General features: G+C 38.7%; 1 protein-coding gene across 11 annotated transcripts in view; it reads left to right on the top strand.

The window, feature by feature from the left end:
- The window catches only part of PPP1R12B (protein phosphatase 1 regulatory subunit 12B), a 126,923-nt gene that overhangs the window by 81,637 nt on the left and 23,003 nt on the right, over positions 1 to 22,283 (top strand). For 6 of the 11 annotated variants that reach the window (XM_081947509.1, XM_081947514.1, XM_081947513.1 and 3 more), the window contains 5 exons: positions 13,937 to 13,953; positions 14,667 to 14,802; positions 15,802 to 15,906; positions 16,844 to 16,897; positions 19,735 to 19,785. In XM_081947509.1, the coding sequence (XP_081803635.1) occupies positions 13,937 to 13,953; positions 14,667 to 14,802; positions 15,802 to 15,906; positions 16,844 to 16,897; positions 19,735 to 19,785 (363 nt within the window). Of the gene's footprint in view, positions 1 to 13,936; positions 13,954 to 14,666; positions 14,803 to 15,801; positions 15,997 to 16,710; positions 16,899 to 19,734; positions 19,786 to 22,283 lie in introns of those variants that run through there. The other 5 variants (XM_081947512.1, XM_081947515.1, XR_014174928.1 and 2 more) reach the window with 4 other exon arrangements.

Here is a 22,283-nt window from a genome sequence, read left to right on the forward strand (position 1 = left end):
TCAGCTACATGCTTATTATCCTCTTTTAGTTTTGTTTGAAGCTTTCTTGCTTCTCTTCTATATCATTACAACATAGAACTATGTCAATCCTATTTAAACACTTTAATTTTAAAATGAAATTGATTTGCATAATTGCAGAATAAACTTAAACATAAACCGATCATAGATTGGAAAATTGTATTAAAATAAACAGTACATGTAATACCTGCACGAAACTAAAAATGAATGTCTTTGGTTTGGGGTTTTGGCCCTCCTGCACTTTTTTAAACTCTTTTTGACTTCCCCAACACACAAATCAATTGAACGTTTACTCTACGGTTATGAATTGATTATATATCATTATGCATCGACCCCTAGTGACTTTATAGATAGATTTCCTCCATGATGATCTATCTCTAATCTGGTCTTTCAGATCGTTTAGTGGTTGCACCAATTGCTACTGCAACTGAATCCATCCACTTTGGTTGCTGGTTGTCCTGTACTTCTCTTTTCTTCTACTTTTCCCACCAGTAGAGCCTTTTCCAGGGAGTTGAATAATGTATCCAAAGTAGAATAATTTGAGACTGATTTGTGCCTTTGTGAGATTTAACTTGATTGCATCTTTGGTTTCCCCTTAAAACTCTGTTCATTTGCTTGAGTCACCTGAAACTATTTGCTCTAGGACTATATTTTTGCAGTGTATCTCCTCTTTTAAATTCTAATGTGGTTGGTAGATGTGGAGACATTTATTTCAGCATTTTTATTAGATTAGGGCCAGTGTAGATAGCATCAGGACATAGTGGATCAGTGGTGAAGACGCTGAGCTTGTCGATCAGAAGGTCGGCAGTTCAGCGGTTTGAATCCAGCACCACGTAAGTGAGTGAGCTTCCGTTGCTTGTCCAGCTTGTCCAACTGCCAACCTAGCAGTTTGAAAGCATGTAAAATGGAAGTAGAAAAATAGGAATCATCTTTGGTGGGAAGGTAACAGCATTCCATGCGCCGTCAGCGTTTAGTCATGCTGGCCACATGACCATGGAGACATCTTCAAACAGCACTGCCTCTTTGGCTTTGAAATGGAGATGAGCATTACCCCCTAGAGTCGGGAACGACTAGAACATATGTTTGAGAGGAACCTTTACCTTTTAGGTAGCAGCACCTAACTGACTTTGGCTAATCATGGAAGCTAAGCAGGGTCTATTCTGATTAGTATTTAGATGTAATATTACATGACAATTTCAGGAATATTAGCAAGACTAGAATGTTGAAAAGAAACCTCCCAGAAGGCAGTGATAAACCACTTCCAAATTGTTGCCAAGCTCTGGAGACTACAGCAGCACCAAACTATTAAAACAGGCTGATGCATTCTGAAAATCCAAAAATGGAACTACAAAAACTATAATGACCATTCAATACTACAGAATATATTACTGTTGAAGACTTAAGGCATAAGGACAAACAAATAATGAGCAATTGACAGTCTATGGGGAAGATGGCCCAAAGAATATTTGAAATTAACATAAGAGCAATCAAATAAAAAAGAATTATCTGTGACAATTTATCTTGTTCATTGCAATGCATATGAGGCGAGGAATTGCAAGAGCAACATATTTGTTTCAATAAGATGAAATAATGGTTTTATAAAGTAACACATTCAAATTAGCGAGAGAAAGATGAAACAAGTTCAGAGAGTGTCGGTGGAAATGATTTATTTTACACAGTGTTCAGCTATAGAATGAAAAAGCAGGCAACAAAATTTCAGAAGAACAAAGAAAACCAGGATTTCAGAGTTTTCATACTATAGCAAAATCCTTAAAGAAGCAAAGCCTGAAGTTTTACTGATAGACATGAAATGAAGCAATAAATCAAAATTTGTAGCTCTGGGATTTGGGATTCAATTTAGTACGTGTAAAGTGAAATTGCCTATCCCAGGCATCGTGGGCCCTTTTGGGCTGCATAGAGAATTTAGATTTTTTTTCCTTGAAATTTTTATGCACAGTTCAGTTGAGGCCTTGGTCACCATTTGGAAGGAGGCTATGGCAACAGATTGTCCTGAGGATTGTCTCTGTGCACAGATTCTGTGAGGTCCCCTGGTTTTCAAAGGGCCTACAAGAGAATCAATCAAGAATGCCCTTGGCATTTTACAGGGAGCAAATCCAAAAGATGCAAGTACATTTCTTAACCATCTGTTCAGTTACCATTCAAAGCACTGAACAAATGGTATTTAGGATTGGTCTTTGACTGACTATGACTGTTGAATCATCACTGTGTTCACATGATCAAAATTTAGGTGCTTGGCATTTATAATTGCAGGTGCACTTCAACTCCCTCCATTGCTATCTCCACCATCTCTGGCCTTTTGGCCACCCTGTACTCTGACCTGCACTCTGCCAGCCTGTATTCCACCATCTCTGACTCCCCAATGCCCTTTGCCATTTTTGTCCCACTGCTGACCAAGTGTACCCAAGCCAAAGCAGCTGCTAAATACTTATGTCTACCACATGGCCAACAAATGCTTCAGTCTGGTGTGCCTTGTCAGCAGAGGGAGGAAAAAGATGGAGGGCAGCTGGGGACAGCAGCAATGTCCCAGTGCAAGATGGCTAGAGTGGTGGACAGCAAGGTGGCCAAAAATGAGGAGGTGAGGAGATAGGTGGAGGATGGAAATTGAAGCTCAGTAGGGCATCACACAGTAAGGCAGAGCAGAAGTATGAGGACCACAACTGGAAAATGACTATTGGAAATCCCATCGCTAAATGGTCTAGTCATGTGATGTTTTACCTAATGACTGCTTCACTTAGGAACAAAAAGTATGATCCCAATTAAGGTTGTTAAGTGAAGACTGCCTGTAAGAACTTTTGGTGGACTCTTGCTTGTGGGAGAATGGGCAATGAAAAAAGCTTATTTTCTACCTTACTACATCTTTTAGTGTCAGCTAGCAGGCTTTTCTGAGTCAGGAAGAATTGGTGGAGCAATTACAGGTTCACTGTGGAGCTTTTCTCATCATTTGGTGAATAAAGTTGCTCAGTTTCACCCTAAGTTTGAATCCTATGGAGGTGACTGAAGCAAGTCTTCTAGAGTGAGTTCAAGTCAGTTAGTCTTCAGGAACTGGACCAGGAACTTTGGAGATATAGGTGTCTGCCATATGTATTACATCCATGTCCCTCGTGGTTGATTGAGGCCTCCAAGAATCCATATGTGAATGGATCCAAGTGGTGGTAAATGCCTTTGGAGGGGAGGAAATGGTTCTGCTAGCTTTGAAAAAGATGGTGATATGCCCCTTCCTCAAGAGATAATCCTTGGACTAAGAGATCATCCTTGGACAATTTTCATCCAGTTTCCCACAATCTCTTCTGTGGACCTATAGTTTCAGAGGGCCTTGGAGGAAGCAGTTCATATTTCCAGTTGAGATTCAGACCAGTACTGAAATGGGTTTGGTTGTGCTTGCTGATGACCTATTGCAAGCTTAGAATGGGAGTGATGCATTAATCCTGGACCTTCTTGATCCTAGGTGGCCTTTATGCCATTAGCCTAGCCCATAGTATACCTCTGGATCAGGGGATGGGAGTGGTGGACAACATTGTACGTTGGTTCTCTTTGAGGCCCAGTATGTGTTGATGGGAGAGGAATTTTCAAGGTTATTCCCCCCCCCCCCCCGCTTTTGTGGGCTACCACAGACTCTACCTTCTCCCCCCTCTTTTTTATATCTACATGTAACCACTAGTTGAGGGCATCCATCAGTACAAGTTGATGTATCACCAATATGTTGATGATACCAAGTTGCAAATGACATCTCTGTTGCCAACTATCTAAGTGAAGCTGAGGAGAGTCCTAATGTCTGATAGGTATGATAGCTGGAAACGATAAAAGAGGTTGTGGCTCAACCCTGCCAAGACTGAGTAGCTATGGATTCTAGATTCCCTGGATCTGGGAACTAGAGGATTCCCATCTTTAGTTCTGGATAGAATGACACTGCCCTGTTCAGACTTGGTGTACATCTAAGGGTTCTCCTGGATACGCAGCTTCTACTTGAAGAGTAGGTGGGCAACCATGGCCAAGAAGAACATTCTACAATTGCATCTGGCATGCTACCTGTGCTTATTCCTGGACTGGGAGGTCTTGCTCAAGATCATTCATATCTTAGTGACTTCGCAAAGTAGTATTGCCATGGTATCTACATGGGGCTGCTCTGAAGATTATCCAGAAACTTCAGTTGGTCCATAATGCAGCAGTGTAGATAGCAATAGACACAGTTCATCCTGCCCATGTAACACCACCAGTCTGCAGGCTGTACTGGTTCACGATAAGCTTCTGGGTGTGATTCAAGATGTTGGTTATTATAGGATATTTGCTGCCATTGTGTTCCATAGGGGGGCATTCTCCAGTTCCCTCTTTTAAACTTTTTCTCATGGGATCTAGGAAATACTATATGACTTTTCTATAACTATCCCCGTGGAATGATCTTCCCTTTGATATATAACAGGTCCAAATTTTCTTTGCCTTTAGAAAAACCATTAAGCTTCTGTCTTCTTCCAAGGCATTTGGATCCAGTTAAATTGAATCCTATTTTTGTTATTTAACTATTTTGCTTAGTTGCTATTTTTTTTTATTGTATTACCTTTTTAATGTTGTATGGATTTTTTTTTCTGTTTGTCCTTATGTAATCACATAGTTTGAGTTGGGTAGCCGTACAAACCCAATAAGTAAGAAAATAACAGAATAAAAGTTGGAAGGAGCCTTTGAGGTATTTTAGTCTAATTTAGTTTAATCCACTGCTCAAGCAGGAAACTATCATTTCAGACAAATGGTTATCCAATCTCTTCTTAAAAACCTCCAGTATTGGAGCATCTATAACTTCTGAAGTTAAACCATTCCACTGATTAAATGTTCAACAGTCAGGTAACTTCTCCTTATTTCTAGGTTTGTTCTCTCCTTGATTAGTTCCCATTCATTGTTTCTTGTTCTGCTTTCAGCCACTTTGGAGAATAGGTTGACCCCTCTTCTTTGTGGCAGCCCCTTAGATGTTGGCACACTGCTATCATGTCACCCTAGTCCTTCTTTTCACTAAACTAGACATACCCAATTCCTGTTCTTCATATGTTTTAGCCCCCAGTCCCCTAATCATCTTTGTTGCTGTTTTCTACACACTTTCTAGTCTCAATATCTTTTTTATATTGTGCTGATCAAAACTGGATACAGTACTACACAAATTTTGAAATGTAACTTCCTCAGTGTTTAATTGTGGCTCATGCATTAAACATGTATGTTGCACAAAATGAAATCTAATATATACAAACAAAAGAAAAGTAGAAATATTCATGAATCCTTTTTTTAAAAATGTTCATCATAGCATTTTCCCGCAAGTGTAGAGTCTGCTTTTTTTTTCATATCAGCTAAGTGCTGATCTATTTGTGACAGGAATTGACTGACCAACTTGCTACCCGAACTTTCAATCACAGGTTTAGGTACAAAAGCCAGCCAAGTACTAAATCATAGGCTTAGGTATGAAAGCCAGCTGGATGACTTTGATCCAAAGTCACCCAGATAACTTTCATACCTAAATCAGAATTAGAACTCATAATCTCCTAGTTTCTAGCCTGGTACCTTAACCACTAGACCAATCTGGCTTTCAAAATGTTTGTGAACATTTAAGATCATTAATGACAACTCTTCTTATTCTTATAATTTTCTTTGTATTAAGTGTTTACTTTCTATCACCACTGTTCTAATTAATGGTGAAAAGTGTAAAACAGTAAATAGCTTCCATAAATAATAGTCATACTGCCAATGTTGGAAGATATAATTGAAGAAAGTTAGTTCTTTTAGGTTTCAGAATTGATTATGATTTTTGAATAGCCACCTTATGCTATAATCAACCATATTCCAGTTTTACTCTTGAAGTGGCAGAACAATGCTAGAACTTGTTTGCTACATTAAAATTGGTCATCTTCTCTTTTTCTTATCAAAATCCACATTCATAAATATGGTATATTATTGATGTTAAAAACACTTTATATTACTCCCATAAATACCATATTAGAATTACAGTGATATATTTATATGAACAGCTGTTCTGTGTGAGATGAAAGACCTGTCTGTTCCTTTTCCTAATCATTTGCCCAAGGGAAGGTCAGATGTAAGACACAATAGCAACGATACCAATAATGTTACTTGAAGGCATATATTGAATGCAGTTTCATTTCTAGAAGATGATGACTACAAAAATTAAGAAATAAGAGAAGACCTTTAAGGCTTTCTTCCTTTAATCTGTTTAAGAAAACATTCCAATCACTCAGAATTTCCAAAATACTAAAATGTCGGGGCTAGTCCTTCATAGTTATCAGAGTTCAACTGCGAACAGAAGAATAATCTTCAGGTCAGGTACATGTTTCCTGTGTAAATGCATAGCCCTTTGCTTGAAAGCAAATATAAAACAACGTAATAAAGAGTTCAGCTGTATGATTGCTAATTGTAACATCTGACAACGTTTTTCAGCTTTTTCAGTAAAAATGTTCTTTTTGGCTTCAGAAGAGAGAATAAAGACTAAATAAACCAGAACTAATTAAGGAAGGAAACCAGGCTCCATTAATCGAGATTTCTTTTGCTGTATATTTGTATATGCTTATCCTATCCTCAGGGAACAATTTCCAGGTTGGGCAACAATTTGGGAGTTGTCTATTTTGCATTTCTCGGATGTTAACTCTAAATGGCATTTAAGGGAGAAGGCCCAGTTTTCATAGCATGTATGCTTATTGAATTCATGACCCCCGGGAGAACAAAATGAGAAAAATAAGCACAACTATAACCTTGTAATATAAATTTAGAGAATCTTATTCATCAGATTTGAGTCTGATTACCTATTTATTAAATGTTAAACCCATGTTGGGCTAGACTTATTGGGAATTAAAACTATTAGTTAATGAAGTAACAATAGAAGTTGAAATTATATAACAAATCATATACTATCGCCGCATAATTATTAGTAGTAAAAGGTGAACCTTAGCAAGAAAATATGAGTTGGAAAACATCAAAGAAGGAACAATTGTGCATAATTATGTTAACAATCATGTACTTAATTGTTCCTTCCTTGACATTTTCCAATTCATATTTTCCTGCTAAGGTTTACTTTTATTACTAATGACAGAACATTATAGAAAAGCTATGACATAATTCCTAATTTTTAATGTTTAACTGAAGGGCAGTGTTGAATTAGAAAATAATTTCCTAATAGAAATAGAAATTGCATATTAATAGTAAAATAAGAATGTGCTTAAACCTTCCTTCTTTTTGCTTTAGAGTTTTCCAAGGCTTTCTAAAGTAGCACACTAAATTAGTTCTTTACTTAAAAATACTTAAAATGCATTTAGGGTACAGACAAAAATATAACAAGAACTTGAGAAAAAAGAGGTAACTTGAAAATGGTGTTTCTCAAATATGGTAACTTTAAGACATGGATTTCAACTCCCACTATGCTGGCTGGCAAATTCTAGGCAATTTCAACTGTATTAGGAATGAGTATGCTTATTTCCTGCATTGGAGCACAATAGTTGGGCACAATATTTAGAACACCATGATGCAAAAGAAATTCTGGTACAGAGTTTAAAGTATTTTTGTAATCTTTGAACCCAGCTGTTGGAAATTGTATTGGAATCTTTTTTGTTTGCAAAAACATACATATTAGAGTCTTCTCCTTTCCCTGTTCCTTTTTTGGATTAAGTACAGGGGTGGGTTCCTGCCAGTTCTAACCTCTTCTATAGAAGAGGTTCCACAAACCTACAGTGCCATTTAGAACTGGTTCCAGCTCCCTCCCCCCGCCCATCCGCACATCATCAAGATGAAGAGCAAGATGAGGAATTCTGGGAGTTGAAGTCCACAAGTCTTAAAGCTGTCAAGTTTGAACAGCCCTGGGGTTTTTTTCTAAAGGGTTAGGGATGCAAAGGTCTTGCAACTTGACAGCTTTAAGACTTGCGTGCTTCAAATGCCAGAGTTTCTGAGCCAACATTTTGGTTGCTAAGCAAGAGCGTTAAGTGAGTTTCACCACATTTTACAAGTTGCCCACGCCCACCCAGTCACATGACTGCCAAGCCACTCCCACTCGGTCACATGGCTGGCGAGGCACTCCCACCCGGTCACATGGCCAGAAAGCCATTCCCACAAAGCAGGCCACACCTACAGAAGAGGTTCTAAAAAAATTTGAAACCCACCACTGATTAAGTACTAATAACAGAAGTAAATAATTGAAGCCAATTTAATGAAGTTTTTTTCTTGGGGGGGGGGGGGAGTAAATAGCTATTTATGCCCTTGTTCCCCATTTCAAAATTGCATTTGTTGTAAAAATTTCAAGAATATGCTTTTAATTACACTTATGCCATCTGTGAATGCTTTTGAATTTTAAAAGTAAGTTTGTAATGTCCCATAATCCTATACATTATCTACAATCAAAACGGTATGTTTTTACTGGCTCTTTACAATCCCTTTGTTGTCAACATTGCAGAATTTCCAGTACCTAGCCCTGTTCCTTTTTATTAAAAACAGAAATAAAGGAAGCACAGTGAAACTAAAAAATACATAGCAATGCAGTTTCATTTGTCAATTTTTCTTTATTTCACTACTGCCACAGACTCACAGTTGGGTCAGCCAAAAAGAGTTTGAGAAAATTCTCTGAGGGGCTCTTTTTAGCATTTTGTAGATTGGCTGAGTTACTGCTTTTAAACTTGCTTCTCTTTTGGTTTTGCGGCAGCTTTCTATCCAGGAAACAAAATATAAACTCGCAGTTATTAGCTAAGTGTTTGACACATTCCCTCTCTTTGTTTCCTGCATCTACTCTTACAGAGGGATGTAGAAGAAACTAATGTACAAAGAAACACATATTGTTTCTGTTATGCTATGATGTGATTTTCAAGATTCCCTTTCAACTCTATTAATAGCCTAAATTCAGAGAGAGCAGTCACATTCTGTATCGACTACAGTTTGTGGACCATCATCAATGGTAGACTTCTATAATTATGACAGCCTTAGGTTGTTATCTACCCTAGTGATTAAAGATCTCAGGCTAAAAACTGGGAGAGTGTGACTTCTAGTTCCATTTAGGCACGAAGCCAGCTGTGCAACCTTGGGCCAGTCATTTACCTCTCAGTCCTAGGATGGAAGCAATGGTAAACCACTTTTGAAATTTTGTAAAGAAAACTTGTCCACGCATTTGTCAGGAATTAGACTGATTTGAAGGCACCAAAACAAATAAGGAAAGGTCTATTTTCTTTACCTAACATTCTAATTGCCATACAAAATTAATATTTGCCTTTTATTTTCTTTGAGAAAACCTGTAAGCAATTTTCCGGATATATCATGCAAGCTGCTTTGCAGTTTTGATTAAAATGCATCCGTTAACAATGCTGCATTAAGTAGAGGCTTGGCTTTAAATAAAAAAGCAGTCTACAACACAGAAACTCATTCTTGTCTCAGCTTTAAAAAACATTGTTATGCAATTGTGGTTTATGTGGGATAAAAACAAACCAAGTACTGGTACGGATTACAAGTACAGAAGAGGTTAGAGCTTTCCAATGGGTACTATAGGAAAGGTCAAATAATTTCCTATGATTTACATATTTTTTTTTATTCACTTGACTAACTTTGCAAAAGCTGAGTTACAATTCTTTTTGTTTCAATAAACATAATTCCTGAAAAGTGTGGTCAGAATTAAAGCCCTTGCTTTAAGAAATTATTTCATTCTGTTCGCTGTAACTGTACCGCGTCTCTTTGTACCGCGTCTAAACTGTATTGTCATGTAATGCTCAAAAAGTATTTAATTAAAATATAAAACTGGACATACATTTTCAGTAAAATACTACTGGGAAAAGATGCCATATCTACTATGCCTCAATCATAGAAATTATAGATTATACACATGCATACACTCACATATACTTTTTTTACATTTATATTTGAATACATGATAGGCTTGAGAACAATATATCAACTTTGTCTGCTAGAAAGATTAATTTTTCCTACAATTTGTCTTTAAAATAGGAGATGTACTGATAATAGAATAAACAGAAAAGCTGCTGGAAATGCAGGATTCTCTTTCTTTTGAGTAAATACAGTCCTTGCAGTGTACTCCTCTTAAATAGATGAATGTTGCATATTTACACGATACTTCCTTCATAGCAATGTTATTTGAGAAAACTAGCCTGCCTCAGTACTCCGAACTTGACCGAGCACAGGTACGAACCTACTTAAGGACATACCTTGTGGCGATAAGAGCGGCCAAACGTCGACATTGTGCCGCTCTTATCGCGTCCGCAGATAACCGCCCTGCCGCCCTGTTCCGGGTGACCCGCTCCCTTCTGTCGCAGAGGCCGCGGGAAGCCCCTTTACAGGGCAGGGCAGAGGAATTTGGGAAATATCTGCAAGATAAAATCGCTCAAATCCGGAGGGAATGGGTCCCTTTCAGTGGCCTAGGGGGGACGCCCAAGGCGAGTCTTGAGAGACCACTCTGGGAGGAGTTTGACTTGGTTGCCATTGAGGATTTGGACGGGTTACGTGGGCGACTACGACCTACCACATGTTCATTGGACCCGTGTCCCTCCTGGCTTGTACTGGCATCCTGGGAGGTTACACGTGACTGGCTCCTGGGACTAGTGAACGCTTCGTTGGGCGAGGGGTCTTTACCGGCCGCCTTGAAAGAGGTGGTTGTGAGACCCTTACTCAAGAAGCCTTCCCTGGACCCAACGGAGCTAGCCAATTATCGTCCTGTCTCCAACCTTCCCTTTTTAGCGAAAGTTGTAGAGAGTGTGGTGGCCCAACAGTTCCCACGTCACCTGGAGGAAAATGATTATCTAGACCCGTGCCAGTCCGGCTTCCGACCCGGGCACAGCACGGAGACGACCTTGGTCGCGTTGGTAGATGATCTCTGGAGGGCCAGAGATAGGGGTTGTTCCTCTATCCTGGTCCTATTAGATCTCTCAGCGGCTTTTGATACCATCGACCATGGTATCCTTTTGCACCGGCTGGAGGGGTTGGGGGTTAGGGGCACCGTTTTACGGTGGTTCGGTTCCTACCTCTCCGGCCAGACGCAACGTGTGTTGGCAGGGGAGCAGAGGTCGACCCTGAGCCCCCTCACTTGTGGGGTGCCACAGGGGTCGGTCCTCTCGCCTCTCCTGTTCAACACATATATGAAGCCGCTGGGCGAGATCATCCGTGGTTTTGGGGTGGGATATCATCTGTACGCTGATGATACGCAGCTGTACATCTCCACCCCGAACCACCCCAACGAGGCCGTCGAAATGATGTCCCGGTGTTTGGAAGCCGTACGGGTCTGGATGGGTGACAACAGACTCAAACTCAACCCCTCCAAGACGGAGTGGCTGTGGCTTCCGGCCCCCCAGTTCAACCAGTTGCTTCCATCTCTGGCCATTGGGGGCGAACAACTGGCCCCCATGGAGCGGGTGCGCAATTTGGGCGTCCTCCTGGATGCCCGGCTGTCCATGGAGGACCATGCTGCAGCCGTGGCAAGGGGGGCGTTCCACCAGGTTCGCCTGGTGCGCCAATTGCGCCCCCTATTGGACCGGGATGCCTTACGCACAGTCACCCATGCGCTGGTGACGTCCCGCCTGGACTACTGCAATGCTCTCTACATGGGGCTTCCCTTGAGATGCACTCGAAGACTACAGTTGGTCCAGAATGCGGCCGCGCGGGTGATTATGGGGAGTACTAGATACTCCCATATAACACCTCTCCTGCGCGAGCTGCATTGGCTTCCTGTGGCCTATCGGGTGCGTTTCAAGGTTTTGATTACCATCTTCAAAGCACTCCATGGCACAGGACCTAGCTACCTGCGGGATCGCATCCTGCCCCATACATCCCTACGACCAATTCGCTCTCACAGAGAGGGACTTCTCCGGGTGCCGTCCACTAAACAATGCCAGAGGGCGACACCCAGGAGTAGGGCCTTCTCTGTGATGGGCCTTTGGAATGACCTCCCCCTCGACATTAGGATTACCACCGACCTCCGCTCCTTCCGTTCAAAACTCAAGACCCACCTTTTTCAACTATCTGGCCTGGCTCAACCATAGTTCCATCTCATTCCTCCTGACAGTCTTTTTAAATTTGTAATTTTAAACTGGGTATTTTAATTCCTAATCTAGTTATTATTATTTTATGTCTTGTAATGGTTATTACCTCCTCCGTGTAATATATATATGTGCTTTTATTTATTGTACGCCGCCCCGAGTCCCTTTGTGGAGAGGGAGCGGCTAACAAATAAAATAAAATATAAATAAATAAAACTCCGATTGGAATTGTGCTTCTTCTTTTGACAATTTTTCTGTTTGAAAGTATTCTAAGTAAAATCTCCTAGTGGTGCTTGATTGGCAGCTACATGGTCCTATCCATGCAATTTTCTGCATAACAGAAATCATTTCCTGCTGCATTCTTCCAGAATATTTTTTTTTACTTCCCAGTGTAGTTTACAGCTAGAAAGGAATTCTATTGTGATCTCCCAACCAAGTCCTAACCAGCCTCAGTCCAGCTTAACTTGCAAGCCCAAACAAGGATGGCTAGATGCTATTATTTTGCTTTGTAGAATATAAGTACTTACATTATAATACTTCAAGTGGATTATCTCCATATTTGACATATTATGGAAAACTTTCATTTAAAATAATTTTATTTTGTTAAGCATAGATATGAGTTTTCATATACCTCCGCATTTCTCTAGTTTTGGAAAAAGAAACTTGGGCCTAAGATACAAAATAATGGTGAACTCTATTAAGTTATTCTAAGCAGCAAAGCTTGTTAGAGCCATTGTCAGAAAAATATCCAAATGTTGGATAATGGAATGTTGATGGCCAGAAAACAATTTGCTTGTTAAAATAAACATGACTTTTAAAACTGTCATAAAATGAGATTTTACTTCTAAATAATTTACTTTATAAATTTAAGTTGAGAGTGAAATTTAGAAAGCTAATCTGGCTTTGAATCCTAAAGCCTAGATTATTTTATTTAATTGCTTTCTAAATTACTCAGTTTATAAAGAAAAGTTTAGAACATATTTTTCTTTGGTGTGAATTTTGTAGTATGTACATAAATTGTAAAAGTTCTGTTTCAGAGTTGAAAACAAATAACAGCAGCTGCACATCAGAATGTGATCAACATTGCTTAGGTTAAATTAACTGTAGTACGTTTTCTATTTAAAATAGAGAACATGTGATTTGTTTAAGATTGATACTGAAAAAAATGAAAATTTTGATTTTAAAAAATTACATTAGAGAACTAATAATATACAAACAGTACCTCAGAATTTATCAGTAAAGATAAAAGACTGTTTTTCAGTTATTTATGAAAATATCTCTATGTGCATAAAGATTTCTCTTGTAGATAAATGCTCATAGATTTTTCTATAACTATTTATATAATTAATGTGAAACCAAACCACTTACATTGACAAATATATTCCTTTGATATATATATATTTTAAAGGAAAAATCTTTGGCATTAGACATTAGATCTCCAGAAAGAATAGTGTACTTATCTGAATGTGAATATGTGTTTCATCTTCTGTAACAAATGACAAATGCTTAAATATAAGACTGTATGCTAGTTAGTCATATAAGAATGAGATTTCAACCTTTTAAAAGATCTTCAGTTAATACTACACTTCTGCATTTATTTAATATAAATATGTTCCATATAAACACTTTCTTTAAAATTCATGTTGATACTTTAGTCTAACCAGAGTTATCCTGATGTTGCCAGAAATATCTGCTATTATTGGTATATTGCAGTATTTTGCAATATTTTTTAATAGTTCAAAGATTTTCTAGATGAATTCCAGAGATATTGTGCTGCTGGATTTATGTTATTTGTCATTTACTTTCATAATCATATTTTCAGCTTTCCAGCTATAATGCTAAAGCTATTTATTATTGTCACTGCTAATCTGAGCTTCTTTTATATCTATTTACAGCATGAAAGACTCTCCAGGTAAGATTTTCAGAATTCATGCTTTTTTTTAGAGCATCCATCCATCCATCTATCATCTATTTTAATCTAAAACTAAATGATATCTATTTATGTCATCTAATTGCCTCTTCTTAATTGCTTATGGAACTATAGCCAGGAGGCTTAATACAGGTAGTCCTCGACTTACAGCAGTTCATTTAGTGACCGTTCAAAGTTACAACGGCACGGAAAAAAATTGACCTATAACCTTTTTCACACTTATGACCATTGCTGTGTCCTAAAGTCATGTGGATCACCTATTCTACCTTTTGGCTAGTAAAATCAATGGGGAAGCCAGATTCCCTTCACAACTGTGGCAAGAAAGGTTGTATAATGAGGCAAAACTCACTTAACACATGTCACACTTAACAACTGAAATTTTGAGCTCAATTGTGATCGTAAGTCGAGGACTACCTGTATTTATTTTCATGGCTACCATCTTTTATCTGATCGGCATGGTCACCTCTCACCTGAATTCCTTTGTCTTTCGAATATTATATTCTCCTGTCAGTTTTGAATGAACTTTTCTTTCTTTCACTTCTACCCCTGCTAGGTTACAGGTAAATTACTTTGAGTAGTTTGTTATTCTTTTGTCATTGCATTGAGTATCTCTTCTATAAGAACTTTTTTTCCCCGTGAAGTTGTAAATGGTTTTGAAAGTGAATGAAGCTGCTTTAAACCATATCTAACTTCAGGCTGGATTCAGCAAGTTCAAGCACTGGCACTAGTGACACCTATAGTGATCGACCCTCAGGCCGCACCAGTGCCTATACCAGAAGAGCCGCGCTCAGCAGCAGGACAGAAGATGAGAGTAGCAAGGATTATAAAAAGGTGGGACAAATTTTTCTTTTCTTTTTCTTTCTTTTCATTTGAAGCCTGTACTAGGCGTCTCTCACTACCTCAATAGCCACATGCCAAGGGGAATCAGGTACCATGGGAGGCAGGTGATAAAGAGATTTTAATAGGGAATCAGAACATCAAGGGCTTATTTTCCTTTAACCTTTCCCAGTGCCAAATACAAAATATTCAACTTACCCACTTGGAGGTCTTTGGGAATTGCGAAGAGAATGTTTGCAGGCATATCCAGTTCCCACATGACCTTTTTTGTATCACTAGATAAGATTATCTTGAGCCCTTCTTTAATTCCCGCTGTTTTCTTGTTATCAGTTAATACAAAGCTGTTTTGAATGTAGCTGGAAGCCATTGGAGAAGAAACCAATAAAGTAATACAGATTTAAAGCCCCAATAAAACACAGAAATAGAAATATATCAAGAAAATGATGTTAAAGTCCAGGTTCAAACAAGTTTACAAATAACTGTATTTGCATTCCTATGTTTGCCTTTTCCATGGAGCTGTTGACTTTGATTCGGTTCCCTTTGTATGGAATAAGAAATTGTTGGTGTAACATTTTAATATAATGTCTAATTTTTAAAAGAACTTTCCAAGTTGCATTTGAGCATATATTTAGTTTACTTGGAGGATCAATAACCAAAACGGTATATGAAATAATGTGCAAACAATCACTTTAAACTGAATTGTATCTGGTAACATTCAAAGTGTGCTATGATAAGTACTTTTAGTCCATGCTTTCCACATGAAGTAAAAGGATGTGCCTGGAGTGATTCAGGGGTCTTGTGAAATTATACAGTTACCTGAAGATGTTGGCTGAAAATTAATTGAGCTGTAAAACTTGTTCTTCTAAAGGATCTGAAATAGCAAGTCTTGCAAACTATCATTCTCCAATATGTCACCATCGATTGTTCAATAGGTGGAATATTATCCAATACTGAGGTAAAATTCCACTTTTGTTTTGTTTTTTTTCTGTTTAGCTCTATGAGAGTGCCCTGACTGAAAACCAGAAACTGAAATCTAAACTGCAAGATGCCCAGACGGAACTCGCAGATATTAAGTCAAAAATGGACAAATTAGCTCAGGTGAAGAAACTCTAGGAAATCATGTACTGGGGAAAAAAACAAGCAGGGAATTTAAAAAAAACTTATTATTGTTGATAAGAGAATTAATCAGTGACGTGCGGTGAGGTTTATGGCTGGTGAGGCTGGTGACATCATCAGGAAGGCGGGGAATGGGACCACGTGTGCTGGAGGCTGAGGCTGCTCACGCTCCGCAGTCCTCGAAAGCGACTGGGGAATGACGAGAACCTTCCTGCCTCTGCTGGACTTTGCGCGCTCCTCGCGACTGCATATTGCAGTCGCGAGGAGCACGCGAAATCCAGCAGAGGCAGGAAGGTTCTCGTTGTTTCCCAGTCGCTTTCGTGGCTTCGTCATCCGGGAGCGCCGAAAACATTTCTGCCTCCGCAGCTCCTGGGTGCGGCCGGCCGGAGGTAGCCACAGCGACGCCGAGGCGGTCCGGGTGGACGAAAGAGCGAGTGAGGCAGCCTGATCCTCGGTCGCTTGCCCGCCGGACTGCCTCGGCGCCATTCTGGCTACCTCCGTCCGGCCACGCCCAGGAGCTGCGGAGGCAGAAATGTTGTCGGCGCTCCCGGATGAAGAAGCCACGAAAGCGACTGGGGAATGACCCAGTCGCTTTCGTGGCTTCGTCATCCGGGAGCGCCAACAACATTTCTACCTCCGCAACTCCTGGGCACGGCCGGACGGATGTATATAATATTATAATATTATATATATATAGTATATAATATTATATACTATTATTTCATGAAGAGAGGTGAGGCTCTGCCTCCCCTGCCTCCCCTGACCGCACGTCCCTGGAATTAATAGTACCTGAAAAAACACTGAGTGCAATAATCTTTGTATGCTATGGATTTCTAATAAATACTTGATTGTTATTTTAAATAACACTGCAAAAATTATTACTTTGTAACAAAGTGGTTTGTTTGTTTGTTTTAAATAGCAGAAACAGGAGAAAACTTCAGATCGTTCGAGTATGCTTGAGATGGAAAAAAGGGTATGTCTTTACGTGTTTTCAGAATCAGATTGTATAAATATTTTGAAAACCAAACAGCAAAACAGAAAGATTATTCTTTTCCTAGCAAAAGATTCCAAAAGCATATTGGATAATATCTTGCCCCTGAAGTTACTTATTGAATTCTCAAAATATTTCTACACTGCATCTTAAGCTATTTGGCTGCTCTCTGTGTAAACTGTTTGGAAATGAAGGCAGCTGAAGAAATTGCTTTCCAGATTTCAGTCCTTTGTTCTTTATTGACAGCATGGTGTTCTGTCCGATTTTGTGGGAGCATCTTCTACAAACTCACCCTTTTATTCTCCCTTCCTATGTGATGTGACCAATGGTGGAGAAGGAAAAGAGGGATCGTTTTTCCATTCTTCTCACTTGACTAGAAAGGGAAACTGGTAGAGCACTAATAAATTTCACCTTATCCAGAAAAGGTGGGGGAGGGGGAAAATCTATTTGGCTAATTGGTGAACTTGTAAAAAAAAAGTTTCAGCTTTTTACTGATACAACAGTTAAATTGTTAAAGAAAAGGCCCAGAGTATCACTAGCAACCTGAGCCATTCTTTTCTTTGGCTCCTTTTCTACCCTTATTCATAATTGCTAAGGATTTAGACATACTAGGAGCAGGCAGATGCCCGGAATCGCAAAAATATTGGAAAAGAATCTGGAAGTGGGCACAAGAAATTACGGGGGAACAAATAAAGTATAAACCCGAAACCTTTTTACTAGGAATAATTAAAGGGAACTACACAAAAAAAATTAAATATCTACTAACACATATATTAACTATAGCTAGAATTGCCTTTGCCCAATGCTGGAAGCAAAATAATACACCGCCAGACGAATTAGTGATAAAAAAAACCTTGGAGTGCGCAGAAATGGACAAACTAACTCAAAAATTAAAGGACAAAGAAGAATCGGAATACTACGAAATTTGGAATAAGTGGTATGAATGGTTGGATAATAAGAAAAACAATTAAGCCGAAAACAATATACATAAATAAACATAGAACTGTATATAAAAGTAGGTAAATATGTTAAATATCATAAAAATGTATAGATAAGATGACATAAGGATTGTAATATATGGTAAAGAGAGGAAAACATACATAGATACGACGATGTAACATTGTACAAACTGTTGATATAAAGATTGTAATATGTGATAAAAAGATAACAACAACAACAAATTATTACAAAAAAAAAAAGAATAGAGTAGAACTAGGGAGGAGAGCAGGTAGAATAAAATAAAGGGGGGGGGGGGGGAAATCTCAAGTTCCTACTTTCTGGGGAGGAGGATAGCCCAGGGTATCCATTGTGTAGAAACTGCCACAGGACACAGTAGCTAATTGGAGTGGAGGTGATTGTTTACAGTGAAGTAAAATTCAACAAATGAATTTGACAATATCACTTCTAGCAACAAAAGATGCTATATGCTACTTGTAATGGAATACATGGTGCAAAGGCTGGAAATTGCTTTCCTAATTGGTTTAGGGTGGTGGAGAATAGGGCTTGTCCTCAAAAAATGGTAGCTGATACTTATGCTTAGACAATAAGCTCTCAGGCTAGCTTACTGATATTTTTATTAACTTTAAAGCATTTTATTTTTTAAAGAGTTCATTATAATTGCCAGGATTTTGCAGTATGATCAATATAATATTATATATTAGACATAGCTCTCATTGTGTGGCAGTTAATGCTATATAACAAATAGAGTATTTATTGATTACATTTTGATTTTGAAAACCTGAAGAATAATTTGTTGTTTCAAAATTGTTAAAAATACATTGAAGTACAGCTTAATATCTGATATTCCAATTACTTTTGAGAATAATTGTTTGAAAAAACTTTTTCAGCATACAGGCAGTCCTTGTTTAACAAATATTTAACAAAGCTCTGAAAATGTCAGTTATCACCTGAATTGAAACTTACAACCATCACTCCATCTCCAGTCACATGATCACAATTTGACTATTTGGCAACATTTACAACCAGTTGTGGTGTCCCGTGGACATATGATCACAATTTCTCACTTTCTTTTGCCAATCTTTGTTGGTTAAGCTGGATTTGCACCCTGGTGACTTGACTTATGACCAGAATTACTTGTCCTAATTGTGGTCGTAAGTCAAGAATGACCTGTTGTTCAGATCAACAGGTAAAACATATGTTTAATATATGTTACATAATTATTTTCAAACCTCATCAGTAACAAATTTCTGTTTCTTCCACGGCCTGTCAGTACACAAGACTTTTAATAGTCTTGTAGTGTGCCTAATATCCAATCTTACCAAAATGACATGAAAACTCTATGGGCTATAAATTAATTCTATCCACTCACTTTCTTTTTTGCTGCTATTCTCTGAAAAAAAGATGAATGTTGGTTTTTGAGTCTGTCACTGGTATTGGTATTGTTTGTTATGGAATGGTATATCCAGTGCATAGCTCCCATTATTTAAATAAAATATCTAGTTGTTTGGGGCAAGAATTTGGCCCTTTTCGGTGTCATTTTTGTTGTCTAAGTACAAAAAACCTATCTTGTCAGTGAGATGTGGAAATTAGATTTGGTCTGAGTGTGCAGTTATGTGAAGAAACAAATAGAATCAAAAATTGAAAGAACATAGCTACTGTGTCTGTTCAAAGTTGGGGTTGAAAGAAACAGGAAAGGATAATGGGAATAAGAGTTGAGAAAGGGGAAGTATTATATGGCACAAATGTTTTTGCCTTGGAGTAGGACTATATTGTGTTTGAAAACCCTTAAGCCTATGAGATTTCTTGTACTTTCTCAAATCTCATGAAAGATGATCACTGTGAAAATATTTCCTGAACAGGAAAAACGAGTCCTTGAAAGGAAGCTTTCTGAAATGGAAGAAGAGATGAAGGTAATAAAATGTATCATTTATTTGCCATCTTCTAAATCCAGCAGCATCTTTTAAATTGCAATGTAGGAATAGCATTAATCATAATTAAAATCTTTTTCAAATCTTCTAGCTAAATTCACTCATTCAAAATAGCAGTGCTAGCTAATGGGTATCCTTATGCTTTTCTGGTTGAGTTGGAAGCATTTTCTAATATTTTTGTTCCAAATTTTGGTGCAATCTATTCTGCAGCATTTTTATCAAAACGTCATTATCTGTGCCTGTATTATGTTTAAACTTGGCTACTAACGATTCTCTCCAATCCTTTCTAATACTGGCCTACTGATTCAACTGAATGTTAATTAAAAGTTGAAACAGTATTTTACTTGTAAAAGACTTTCCTCCTTGCAAGACAAATGTTTTAGTCTTTCTTATTACATTTCTTGTTCAAATGCTTTGCCTTTGGATATACCTGAATTCTTATGATTCTTATGATTTATAAAAAATGAAGCTTTTATTCCTATTTGATTGATTCTTTTAATATGAAGCACTGGCAAGGAGATCAGTTCATATTATCAAAAATGTTTTCCATAGTATTAGTGGAAAAATGTTCTCTGGAAATGCAATAGTTCTATTACTTGTAGAATTATAAATATGTATAAATTTACTAAATAAATAAATAATAAATAAACAAGAAGCTGTTTCCAAAAACCAATGGTAAATGAAAGATTAAAATAAGCCTTAAATATTACTGTTTTAAGTATATGTATTCTGAAGAGTCATAAGAATTGCAGCTTTAAGGCAAGATTTAGTGCTATTACATAGTAAATGAAACTCCTTGTCAATAATTTTAAGTGCATTAAATATAAACAATCATTTTAACTAATCATAGATAAGTTACTAAGCAATGTTTTGTGGTTTCTGCACCTAGAAACTTAATGTTTCCCAGTCCTGGCAATTTTTAGAAGTATGGCCTTCAACTCCCAATATTCTTAACAATGACCATGCGGAGAGGCAAATTCTGGGTATTAAAGGCCACATGGCAGAAAATTGCTACTACACTTGGGAAACATTGACTTTGATAGTTAAATGATCTTACATACATATACACGTGTGTGTGTGTGTCTTAACATATATTGTTACTATGATATCCAAGGTCAGTATCCACAATTATTCATATATAAATTTGGTACATATTAAAATATATGGGAATAATGTAGTTTGAACTTTTTAACCTAGCATCAATATATTAAAGCGTACGTCTCAAAAGTATTGACATTGAACAGAGCTAATATCCAATTTCTTTGCAAGAAATTCATTGTGTCTTCTGAAATTATTACTAATAATATTTAGTTGAATTTCCTTTGCTACATGCATTTTCTCTATCCTTAATTACTGCATAAATTAAATGCATAATTGGTAATTCTCCTGTGCGCTGCTTGGGGAATCCAAGCATGGGTTAACTTTGTCCATTAGCCTAGAGACTGAGTTATGCAAATTAGATGACCACGCCTCCTCTGCCTGGAATACTCAGTTTTTTAACTCAGTCCAGCCTGAAGAGACGCAATTCTAATCTTCTCTAGACTAATCGACAAAGTAAGTTAAAAGATTTGGATTCCTCTAAGCCTGGATTTACTAGGACCTTGGAAATGAAAAGAAGAGCTCATTTAACAGCTCAGCCGAGACGCTGATCTCCGGCAAAGCTCGCACAGCTGGAGATTGCTGTTTATTCCTTCGGCTGTAACAGAGGCTGGTTCGCCGCCTTTTTAGCCGCATTGCTGCGCTCAGGGGCTGGTTCGCCGCTCCGTTCCGCGCCTTTAAGGGAGCGATCCACTTTGCGAAGTGCGATCTTTCTCCCAGCCCGATGCCATCGGTTTCTGACTAATTTCGCTGCTCTCCGCTGCTGTTTGCACAGCGCTGCAGTCAAGCCGCATTTTAAAAGTCCCGCCTGAATGGCGGGCGCCATTTTGGATTGATTTCTTCGCGCGCTTTTGCATGGGGGAAGGAAGGCGGGGCCTCCTTTCCCTCCTAATTAGCGACGCTGCGTCAACGGCTCTCTCCCAATTTTCTCACTTGCCTGGTTCGCTCGGCTAGAGATAGTTCGGTGCAGCTGCTTCTCAGTGTTACTGCTTGCCTTCGTTAAAGGTGTTTTGTGAGGAGATTGAGCTTTTCGCTTTCATTCGCATTTAGTATGGCAGAATCCACCAATTCTGGAGGTATTGTAAACACCACCAATGTGGCCCGCTCTGAATCCGAGGCTGATGTTCCCCCCAGGGTGGGTAGGGCCGCAACCAGGGCCTCCACCCATGCTTCCCGGGCCTCCTCAGCAGCCCCAGACAGGGTCCAAAGGCGCAGGGACAGAACCAGGGCACCATCCAGAGCCCCCAGGGCGGCCAATCCCTCGCCTCCGGTGCTGACCCCTCAGGGTTCCACACCGCGTTCCCCCCCCCTGCTTCTCCTGGCAATCGAGGCTGGTCTCCGGACCTCGCCTTACCTCAGGCCCCATCTGCCGAGGAGGGAGA

The sequence above is a fragment of the Natrix helvetica genome (genome assembly GCF_964273705.1).
Source record: "Natrix helvetica genome assembly, chromosome: 3".
Lineage (NCBI taxonomy): Eukaryota > Metazoa > Chordata > Lepidosauria > Squamata > Natricidae > Natrix > Natrix helvetica.